At 46.0% G+C, this 12,500-nt stretch overlaps 1 protein-coding gene across 3 annotated transcripts in view; it reads right to left on the bottom strand.

Annotated features, from left to right (window-relative positions):
- Nucleotides 1–12,500, bottom strand: part of LOC125295565 (voltage-dependent T-type calcium channel subunit alpha-1I-like) — a 171,731-nt gene that overhangs the window by 59,450 nt on the left and 99,781 nt on the right. For all 3 annotated transcript variants that reach the window (XM_048244882.1, XM_048244883.1, XM_048244884.1), the window contains 3 exons: nucleotides 11,429–11,588; nucleotides 4,633–4,975; nucleotides 2,235–2,327 (listed from right to left, as the gene is read on the bottom strand). In XM_048244882.1, coding sequence (XP_048100839.1) covers nucleotides 2,235–2,327; nucleotides 4,633–4,975; nucleotides 11,429–11,588 — 596 coding nt within the window. The remainder of the gene's footprint in view (nucleotides 1–2,234; nucleotides 2,328–4,632; nucleotides 4,976–11,428; nucleotides 11,589–12,500) is intronic.

Here is a 12,500-nt window from a genome sequence, read left to right as displayed (position 1 = left end):
AGTGGTATGCAGTATCCGAGAAACAAGTACACACGCGGACACACACACACACACACATACACACACAGAGCCGTTATGCACTATCCAAGACAGATAGACAGACAGACAGACAGAGACAAACACACACACACTCTTACACTGATGCCTTCTCCCTTAGACAGCTGATTAGAGTGTGGAGGGGCTGACTGTCCCATGCCAAGGGACGACTCCCAAATGGTTGTTTCTGTGCGAGCAAACTGCATACATCTGTGTTGGGCCCTTGTGAGGAGCTCGCTAAGCGGAGCTGAGCCCTCCAGACAGTTATCTACGCACGAGCGGATTATGCGGCGGCTCCATCGACTCCAGGCCGCCCGCCCGCCCGCCTGCCTGGTGCAGATGAGTAAACAAGCGGAGGATCAGACAGGAAATGATGGCGTGACCTGCAGCTGGACTGTAATGGCTAGCGGGCTTTCGGCTGGGCACTGTGAAATCACACGCTTGAAACTGGTTTGTGGTGCTCAAACACGCTTTGTGGTGACGTGTGTTTGATCAAGACTTCCCAAGACGTTGAGACCAAGATTTTCATATTCTATACCACTGATGGGTAATGGATTTTCATATTCTATAGCACTGATGGGTAATGGTGTGTCCTTTCTTCACACAGCTCCAGGTATCACAGGTGACAGATAAGACAGATAATGACTGCTCGCAGTCATCAGATTGTCCACTACTCACAGGCATTCAAACTGAATGTTTGGATATACTGTATATATCTGTGTGTGTGTGTGTGTGTGTGTGTGTCTGCGAAGGTGTGTGTGACACGCATGCACATACAGACACTAATCATCGGCACAGATCAACCAATCAACAACTCTATTAGGGCTGGTTATTACCTGCAAATACCATAGACATTGTGATACTGAGGACACATATGATATTCATTCTCTATAATGATCATGTCCAAAAGTGAGCTCACTCTAACAGCTGTTCCTTATAATTCTATATAATACAAAAGACAAAGTCTCAAGAACCGCACAAAGTAAAAACACTTCATGCCCACAGAGTTAAAGGTCTTTTTTTTATTCTAGTTCAAATCTGATGGTTATTCATATTAAAACTTAAATGACCTTTTCTGTTCTTTCTTATGTTTTATGCTTTATCTATACAGGAGTGTGACACAATACATTGCAATATCGATTTTGTGAGCACTGCCCTACGATCTATCTCTGTTTGTCTATTCTTCTGACCATGTCTATCTATTTATCCATCAATCACACACTCTCATTCTCAGTCTGTCTCATTTCCTTCCATAATCTCTTATTTTGGCTCTCATTTCTTCTCCCTCTACCACTCTCTGTGTTCGAGAAAGTAGCTGCATCTTTTCAATTTGCCCCTCTGTCCTCCTGCATTTCCTGTCATCCTCCATTTATTCCCCAATCCCTCTCTTCCATCCTGACTTGTTTGCCACCCCCCCCACCACACACACACACACACACACACACACACACACACACACACACACACACACACACACACACACACACACACATGCTCGCACACACAGACATACACATGCTGCGATTGTGTAAGTTAAAACGTACAGCTTCCAAAGCACATATTTTCCGAGACAAAGACTGCAAGCGAAACAGCTATTTATAAAGGGCACATGACACGTACTGTAAGATGGGATCTGGGTAAACGGATCTGATATGCCGGCATCAATGCCATTACTTACATAAAGGAGCACTAGATATTAATCTTTACTTGGCCGCCCAGCTATCGATCCACTTCAACAAGTCTTTCATTGTCAAATTGATCATTAAAGGCTTTATTAACACTTAAACCTGCCATGTGGGACATATGTACCCTCACAAGATGCTAATGGTGTGCTAACGTCAATACTGTTTAGTGGGAAGCAACCGCAGAGCAAAGTTTGTGTGAGACTGTGTGTGTTTGTGTGTGTGTGTGTGTGTGTGTGTGTGTGTGTGTGTGTGTGTGTGTGTGTGTCCTTTGCTTCACGTGTAAATCAAATCAAATGTGAAACAACACCAACAGGTTGTTTGCTGCTTCCATTAGATGTAATAAAACCAGAATCGATCTGTGAATTGGAGGCCGGTTGGAAGTTGCTGACTACATTAGTTTGGTCACCTCCGCTATTCAAGTGTGCACAGGCCCAGGCACACACACACACACACACACACACACACACACACACACACACACACACACACACACAAATAACTTTAAATACTTACAATGATAAGGAAGATGAAATAGATGAAGTTGTAGAAGGAGTGGGCATCCATGACGTAGTACATTATCTCCACCCAGCCCTCCAGTGTGATCACCTGCACACCAGACACCAGTCAACAGGACAGAAAACCAGCTGAGAAACAAGGCTTCACTGGCAACAACAATGTGACGCACGCCTCTGATGCAGCAGGACTGACCAGCTTTACTGAAGGCCAAATGAAGAACTACTGTAGATGATGTGCAATAGTATACTGTAGATGTGCAATGTCACATTCATATTTGGCAACTCATGTTTAGCCACTAACATGCACAGAGACCTTAGATTGAAGAATAGCTAAATAAGAAAAATATTTAATCAACTAGATGTACCGCATAGCGGGCCGCATACAAAGTCGCCTACTGGCGCTGCAAAAGTGAATAGATTTGTAGCACTTGCCAAAAAATTTGTAGCATTGTTATAGCTTTTAAAATCTCTAAACAATCACAAGTAGGGCAGTTCATCACAGTCCATCCATTGCAACTGGACTGATGAAAGTTACACCTGTAGGCTACATTGTATTTGGGAAAATCAGAAGGTACAGTAGCAGCATAATGTATTTATTTACTATTCCATTAACAAAACAATCCCTGTCAGTTCCATGCAGTTTTCAACAGCTATCAAGAAGAGAGGTCATGGGTCATGGATTTTTGTGAATGTTTCTTCTTCTACATATGCATAAGTTTAGTCATCTACAGTAGTTCATATGATATTCAGCTTTATTGTCAATGCACAAATTAAATACCAGTAGTCTAAAACAAAATGTAGTTTTACCCAGTGGTGCAAATAACTGATATGTCCAAAAGGGCCTTCATGAAATGCGTTGCTAGACTGTTCATACACATTTTAACGGGCCAAGTTGAAGCGCTACCGTCCGTTATTGTTCGTGCAAATAATAGGCTGATTCATGTTCTCTTGCATTTTGCAAGTATGAGGTCCATGGTTAGTCTGGCATTCGTCAGACCAAGCTCAATCTTTTAAGAAATCGAAAAAGAAATAGCCGGCAGATCAGGCTTCACCCAACCAGAGTCCATAGAAATATTGTTTAATTTTGCGATTGAGATATATCCACGCACACGCATCAATTTGCTTGGTATAACCGCATAGTTTTCTACAAATGCAATCAAATTGGCCTCCATCACTGAACCAATGCGGTAAATTATTGTAGGCTACCTAGGTCCTATAGCTATTGATATTATAAGATTAACGCATCTGCAGTAAAACCAAGCATGTCCGGATAAACATTCTCAGATTTATTTCGCTTCAAGAAGAAATGGGAATTACATTTCATGTGAAAATCGTCCCTATCCTTATTAGACGCTCTCTTCATGTAAACTACAGTCCTTATAGGAAGCGGCCCATTGTTTTTCCAACCCACTTTAGATTAACTTCCAACAAAATTACGTCTCACTGCAACGATGCGCCATCTGGTGGACAAACGACTACGTATCGCCAATACTGGAAATGCAGCCATGATGATGATGATGAATATTTGGTTTTCCTTTAATCCTACTGAATTTGTAATTATGTATCGGTCGTTCTAATTGCCGATACCGATAGTATGTGCGTGCCTGTGTGTGTGTGTGAGAGTGTGTATATGTGTGCACCACCATCTACAGGCCAATGAGTGTACAGTCACTAAATGTACACATAACTTACATTTTTTTAGACCCCCCCATGGATGAAATTCTACAAAACGTGGCATACCCCCAGAGAATGCCAGGTTAATCATACACATAAATTTGGTGCAGTTCTGAACATCTTAACTGAAGAGAGGGGCGATTAAAGCAGAATGATATTGCATTTTTAATTTTTTAGCGGGGGGGTGCAAATCACAAATGAGTGATTATGGGCTAGGTTGATGTGGGCCCTTGAGACCAACATACCATAAAAAATGTCTTCATCCTCGTGCCACGGTTCAGGTAGTTATTTAGGAAAAACTGCATTTCTTGGGTTTCGGGGCCCAGCGGGGGAGGGCCCCCGGGACCAAAATGAAAATTTTCCGTGAAAAGTCTAGTGGGCTACATACCCACCAAATTTCATGTGCCCCGTGTTTCGTGTCCCGGTATCGTTGACCAAAAATTCAGGAAGTAGATGACGGGAAAAAAAAAAAAAAAAAACTTTGATTAGTCATTATATGACCGCTTCGCTAGCTTTGCTAGCGGCGGTCATAATAATAATTTAACTAAGTTCGATTCCTGCATAACAAATTAATTTAGCTGCAGTGTACATTATTCAATGACATGATAAACATTGGGAAACAGTGTTCTTTGTGTCCACTACAGTATTCCAAGGCCCTGAGCCTCTTATGGATAATCCCGCGTTCCCTTCCTCGATCCCTGACCCTATCCACCACAGCCTACCTGGAAGATGACGATCCAGGCATAGCCGATGTTGTCGAAGTTGATGGCGCCCTTGTGCGGGTTGCTGTAGCCCGTGTGGCAGCGCGTGTAGTACTGGTTCCAGTTGACGCACAGGCCCATGATGCCGACGCTGCTGTTGACCAGCGGCTCGGGGCCCAGGCCCAGCGCCTGCCGGTGCAGCACGTCCTCCTTGTCCAGGCAGCACTCGCGGCCGCCCTCACGCCGCGTTGGCACGTCCCGGCACGACACGATGCCGTTGTCCTGCGCCAGCGAGCAGATGAATGGGCGCTCGTCGTCCTCCTCAGGCTGGTAGTACGGCGCCGGGAGGGTGATCCCTGAGTTGCTGTACCGGGGGAGGGAGAGGGGGGAGAGGAGAGAGAGAGCAGTGAGATAATGGAGTGAGAGAGAGAGGGGGTGGAGAGAGGGAGAGAGAGACTTTGCATTCCATTGCCAATGAAAGCAAAACAATTCAATTTAGTTCAAATGTGCTGTAATCAATCAACTGTATCACAATGCACATTTAATTACAGACATCTGAACAAACAAACACACACACACACACACACAAACATAACCCCCCATACTCACACACAAACCTACAGTACACACACACACACACACACACAAGCACACTTTCAAGACGTTTCCAGTAAATAGATTTGTCCTGATTTTTATGTTAACACTGTTAGCATCTGAGCTGCTGTACTCTCCTCTCCTTCTCCAGAGACAGCCTCCCATCACAGAGTGAGCGAGTGGCCTGTGAATGTGTCCCCTGACCCCCCAATCATGCCACTGCTGCTGCCTCAGACAGTCTGGCTTCTAAGTCCACAGATATCAGTCACGGCACCCGGCTTTAGTATGGCGATTTCAGGGTTTTAGCAGAGGCAGATGGCTGAAGCTGCAGTCTGCTGAAGGTGAAGTTTCACCTGCGAGCATGTTTCTGGGGATTAAGGGGGGAAATCAGCTTGACTTGATCATTTAACATGACGCAGCTCTGACTGCCAGACACAGCCCTGACTGCAAGGGAGCAGACAAACAAACAAGATGAGAGGTAGAGAGAGAGAGAGAGAATTGAGAGAGAGAAGGAGAAAGAGACAGAGAGAGAGAAGGAGAGAGAGAGAGGGAGAGAGAGAGAGGGCTCAAAAACAACACAGCACAGAATATTATGCTGCTGCTGCCAAGAGTCACTTCAACTTCCTGCCGACAGAGTTTCACAAAACAGTTTGCCTGTGTGTGCCTCTGGCAGTGTGTGTGTGTGTGTGTGTGTGTGCTTCTTGCTCTTGCTGTGTGTGTGTCAGAGTATTTCATGAATTGATTCTGTCACGCTACTTGGGCCACGATGATATCACAATACAGTGAGTCTGCAATACTCAATACATCAATAGAAAAATTATCAGTAACACTTTACTTGACAGTATCAACATAAGAGTGACATTACACTGTCATGAACACATGACACTGTCATGACACATGAACCCTAACCCTAATCCTAACCTCTAACCCTAACCCTAAAGGGCCTGTCACATTACACGCAGCATGCGCTATGAAATGCATTATAGTCAATGGCTTGCGCGCGCAAAAACTGGTCTGCCGCTGCTCTGCCCTTGCGCGTGCCGTGGTCAAAGTTCAATCAGGTTGAACTTTGACCGTGACGCGCTGTGAGTCGTTAGTATTTTGCGTTGAGCCCAGCGGCAAGCACAACATAAATCTTTGGGACGTTACCTCAACCAAGAGCAACCTAGCGGTGAGCGCAGTGCATACCGTGTACAATGTGATAGCCCCTTAACCCTAATCCTAACCCTAACTCTAACCCTAAACATAACCCTAATCCTAACCCTAACTTGTTATGACAAAAACGACGAATGTCACTTAATAACAGAAGCGTTATGTCATAAACATTTATGACTTGTTTATAACACGTTCATGACAGTGTCATGTCACTCTTGTCGATACTGTCAAGTAAAGTGTAACCAAATTATCTACTATTCATCACACTATCTGTTATATTATAACAGATATATACAGATATGTATGTGTGTGTGTGTGTGTGTGTGTGTGTGTGTTCATGTGCGTTCATGACAGTGTCATGTCACTCTTGTCGATACTGTCAAGTAAAGTGTAACCAAATTATCTACTATTCATCACACTATCTGTTATATTATAACAGATATATACAGATATGTATGTATGTGTGTGTGTGTGTGTGTGTGTGTGTGTGTGTGTGTGTGTGTGTGTGTGTGTGTGTATGTGTGTGTGTGTAAGTGAAGAAAAATACCCATCAGTAAAAATACCCCTAAATAAGATTGGAAATATGTATTTGATGTAGAACAAAGTGCAGAGTTTTTGCACTGTAGTGCCCTTTTCTCCCTGTCAATTTCTTCTTCATACAAGTTTATCCTCATTCATTTCATAGGCACCACCATGAGAAGTCATGAAGTAGCGACAAATACGATCCATTTAGAGCACACACCACAGTTTGTTTACTGTGCCACCAAACTTTCCCACCTCAAAAAAATACACAAACTATAAACAATCTGTGAAATTGCACTGGATTGAAAAGCAAGCAGGAACTTTACTTCAAGTTCTCTGGAAACCTCAAAACAAGTACTATTAAAACCCAGAGGTATCAGTTAAACCCTTTTATAACTTAATCTCTTTCTCGCCAGAGTCCGCATTCTATCTATCTGCCAAACTGCAGCCAGCCTGACTGGCAGAGAGTCTGATGCAAGGTCTCCTGTCCCTACACTTGTTCATTACCTGCTGCTCAATTTTTCAGAGGTCCCTTCACTCCCTTGTCCAATTCACTTACGACCGCCTTAATCAAATCCTGCCACCGCTGCCCCTCCCAGAGTCCCTACGTTCCTCGACACGGAACACTGCCCAGGACTTTGCCAGGTCCCCACACTTATTGTAGGTGTCTCCATTTTTAAAGTCTCAATTCTCTAAACCCTTTCTCAAAGCACTGTCTGTAAGGGTCCAGGGAAGACTGCTTGATATTCAAAAGTCTTTCTAGTAACATGTTTCCGTAATGCTCTCAACTGAGGCCAGCTAGAGAAACAAATGACTAGAGTCCTGAAACTTCCACAGTAATCAAGTGGGTTGAAATATCTAAAATGATTTTAATGGCATCAGTGAGCAATATGTTTGGTACAACAGATACAGAGGGAGTCAGCGGCGCATATGTTTGGCTGAGATAATGAATGTGCCACTGATAATGACCAATCAGTTGGTGTTTGTGTTGCGATTTGTCTTAGTTGATGTATTATTCAGATGTTGCCTGTCAGGGAGCACATGGACGTGCAGTATGGGGAGCTGATGGTGCATGAGGGGGGGAGTGGGGGCTGAGGCCTGCGTGACTTCGCTTTGTGGTTTACTGACAGTGAAGTAGAGAGGCAGATCCCTCTCTGTCAGCCACACACACACACACACACACACACACACACACACACACACACACACACACACACACACACACACACACACACAGATACAGATACACACACACACATGCACACACACACACACGCAGATACAGGCACACACACACACACACACACACACACACAGACACAGATACAGCCACACACACATGCTCACACACACGCAGATACAGGCACACACACACACACACACACACACACACACACACAAACAGACACAAACACCCTTAAAACCCCACACCAGCACTAATTTAGGACCTGTGGCCACATGCTGGCACAGTGCATTTTCCTCTCTCGATCTCTCTCTCTCTCTTCTCTCCCTCCCTGTTTCCATCTCTCTCTCTCATTCACTCACTCTCAAGTGAACCAATGAGGGCAAGGCGGCCCTTAATCTCAGTATTTTAGTGGAACAGAAATAGCCCCGTCCATCAGCTGAAGCCCTGGCAGGCGGACAGAGTGGGGTCACACTGACTGTTTACCCAGAAGCCCCCACCCCATTACTGATGACTGGCCCGGAACATTGTCAGGAGTAGACGAGCAGGCAAACGTATGGGCGAGAAAAGAAACGAGACTGAGCTACACACGAACTGAGGTGCACTCAAAGCGCTCATACCCGACCAGGACGCTCAGAGCGATAGCGAAGAATGCCGAGGAAGGATCCTTACTGTCATGGCTGCATGCTCCACTGAGCTAATCCTCAGTACGACAAGAGGCGCTAACGTGCTCGCGTTTCTCTTCTTTGATGAACGCTAGAGTGGTGCATGATGGGAGGCAGGGAGACGACGAGCAAACCACCGTGCCGCGTGTTTACCAGATTGTGCCCAAAACGGCGCCCTGTTGCGACTGGCGAGATTTGCGTCAACGCCACGCTGCCCTCTCACACTCATGCGACGGCCTCTCGCGCGTCGCCGCTGCTGCTGCTGCCACTCATCATTTTTCTGTAGCCCGATGTCGCGCACATCATCTCCCGTCAACCGAGTTTAGGAGACGGAGAGGAGAACTCATTTCCTCCTCCTCCATCTCCTCGTCTCGTCTGGCCGCGTCTCGCCGGTGAGCTCTCTGTCAGCTCCACTCATCTCACGCCCCGGACCGGAAATCCAGGGGCCGTCTTCAAATGTCATGCCTTCAGTCTGGGGTAACGCACTCTGACAAGCACTTCTTTCCGTATAATTATCAACCGCGCCGGCCGTAATGGCACGCAACGCCGTTACAGGGCTTTCGCAAGACGTCTCTGCCCCAGACGGTTTTCAGGAAGAGAGAGAGAGAGAGAGAGAGAGAGAGAGAGAACTGAGAGGAGAGAGAGAGAGAGACAGAGAGAGAAAAGAGAGAGGGAAACAAACAAATGGGAGATTGTCTTAATTGCTCACAGGTGCGTGGCCGACCAACCACCGCTCGGCTCGCTGATAACACACGAGCACAAACAAAAACCGCGCCAGCGGTGGGTGAACAGGCACGATTCAATTCCCCTCATTTGAAAAAGTAATTAGTCAAGCATCTGCGCGCACACACAAACAAGAGTCGTAAATCACTCGGACTCGCCCTCTGCACTTATACGGGAGTGGCCTCTGAATATCTACTTCAGCCTGTGTGCTCCAAACAGTGGCGTGCTTCCACTCTCTCTCTCTCTCTCTCTCTCTCTCTTATCTATCTCTCGCTATCTCTCGCTATCTCTCTCTCTCTCTCCCGTGCACTTGCTGCAGAGTCCAGATACCGGTCAAGTTTCTGGAGTGTAATTCAAACGCCACCCTGAACAGGAGTCTTGTGACTTCTGGTCAATACCAGGCCGGCTGCATTCGATAAAGGGCAGAGATGCATCTGCTGACACAGAAGGAAGTCGGCTTTTCCTCCCCTTTTGCCCTTCAGCACGCGGCTACATAGCCACGCGCAGGTCAACAGTTATAATGATGGTCGGGGTATCGAGCTGATTTACCTAGAGGCACCTCACACCAGGTGAGGGCCCTGAGACTGAGAATGCATGTGGAAGCAAACACAGATGCACACACACACACACACACACACACACACACACACACACACACACACACACACACACACACACACACACACACACACACACACACACACACACACACAAGAACACACTAAACACTAAACACACACAAACACACAAGAACACAATAAACACACACACACACATACACACACACACACACACACACACACACACACACACACACACACACACACAGGGTCAATCCAATCAATAAAACTGAGCGAGAAAATAAAGACTGATCAGTGAAGTCATGCCTCCTGCGAACTGTGAGCAATATAAGCGAGTCCACAGAGAATCTACGGCAATCGGGTTCCAAAACAATCCAGCCTGCTTCTGAAATGCTATGCACCTAACAGAGATAAACTGCCCCCATTCCTTTTGAAATCTCAAGACAGAAAAAAAACATGAATGGAACAGACAGAGTGGAAGAAAAAAGGAGAGGCAGATATTATAGAGTGATAAAGAAAAGGAGGGGGTTGGAAGGGTAAGAGAGAGAAAGAGAGAACAGAGAGAAAAGATGGACGGCAAAGGTGACTGACAGGTAAAAAGAAAAGCAGTAGAGAGAGAGAGAGAGAAAAAGAGAGAGAGAAGAAGAAAGAAAAAGAGGGGAGAGAGAGAGAGAGAGAGAGAGAGAGGAGAAAGTGGAAGAAAAGAAGTAGAGAGAGGGGGAGACAGGAGATGCAATGATGATAAGTGGAGCGTGAATGACGTTCCTGCCCCTGCCTGGGTGTAGCCAAGGAACTGGAGCAGGCCACAGCTTTGGCATGACACACACACACACACACACACACACACACACACACACACAGAGATGACAAAGATGCAAACTAAAGGGCTGTGATTAAAAGATGAAGAGCAGGAGTAACGAGTGAGAAAGGGATGAAAAGTGAGAGAAGGAGAGGTAGAGAGAGAGAGATAGGGGTGGTGAGGGGGGTAGCACGTGCAGTTTTTCTTCTGTGAGGTGAAAGTGGCATTCATGTTTAAATGAACATTCATCAGTTGATTTTTTTTTATCTTGATTGCCTCTACAGTGTCAATCACTATGAAGCCTCTCATCTTTCCATCCACTTAAAAATCATCACACCCCACCATCATCACACCCCACACTGCTAATCCTCACTAGCAGTTTCATGGCTTCATAAATGGAAAGACCAACGCTGACACAAAAACAAACACAAACACACAGGGCCACCCACAGCCACACACACACACAAACACACACACACACACACACAAACACACACACACACACACACAAACACACACACACACACACACACACACACAAACACACACACACACACACACACAAACACACACACACACAGATTCTGTAACTCACAGGGTGAAGTTCTCTTCTGGGTAGCAGCGGTTGCGCAGTAGTCCGGCCCAGAGCTGCACGCCGATGATGCCGAAGATGAAGAAGACGAAGAAGCAGAGCAGCAGCACGTTCCCCAGCATGGGCAGAGTGTCCAGCAGCAGGTTCACCAGGATACGCATGCCTGCAACGCACACACACACACACACACCTGAATACACATACACACACTAACACAGGCCTGCCATCGCACAAGACAACCTCAAAGAGATGTCTGCACATTTCATGTGTGTACTTATTTGCCTAACATAACGTATTGGTGTAACTAGTTAACTAATGTGTCGTGGTGACCATATTATTTTATTTTAAGGCAGTAGAGGAATCAGTAATTCAATGAAACAAGGACATGATCTGTAGTTCCCCTGAAGCTCACCTACAACAGAGTGTAAAGTGTGCAAGACCCCACACCCGACAGGTGCGTCCGCGTGTACACTCATCCTTGTCGCGCCCAGCCACCAAAGCACCCATAAAGTTGACATAGTCCTAGTGTGAAACAAAGTTGAGACCCAGACACTCTCTATGTGTCTGTATTTGTCTCCTGTTCCCTGTCCTTAGTGGGAATTGAAACTGTATTCACTTTTTCCTCTCTGTGACCCCCAAGCCCCCAGCCCTAACCCTTGGGTGGGTGTCCTCAGGGCCTCTGCAGCAGACCTCATGCTGGGCTACTTGAGGACACACACACCCCTTACCTCAATCTAGCAGCGAGATTCTGATGGCTTTGCTCTGAGAGTGTTAGGAGGAGGGCGCTGCTGGAAAAGCCCTACAGGAGGGCAAAACAAGCGGCCACAGAGATACACTCACAACTTCAACTGAGCCCTGCTGAGAACAGCATGGAGGGTGTGTGTGTTGACAAACATCCAAGTCAGTGTGTGTGTGTGTGTGTGTGTGTGTGTGTGTGTGTGTGTGTATGTCTGTGTGTGTGTTTGTATGTGTGTGTGTGTCTGTCTATCTGTGTATGTGTGTGTGTGTGTGTGTGTGTGTGTGTGTGTGTGTGTGTGTGTGTGTGTAGATGTATAGATGTGTGGATACATTTGCA

The sequence above is a fragment of the Alosa alosa genome, chromosome 6, assembly GCF_017589495.1.
Source record: "Alosa alosa isolate M-15738 ecotype Scorff River chromosome 6, AALO_Geno_1.1, whole genome shotgun sequence".
Classification (NCBI taxonomy): domain Eukaryota; kingdom Metazoa; phylum Chordata; class Actinopteri; order Clupeiformes; family Clupeidae; genus Alosa; species Alosa alosa.
The sequence above is the reverse complement of the archived record's forward strand: the minus strand, read 5'-3'. Positions and strand labels throughout refer to the sequence as shown.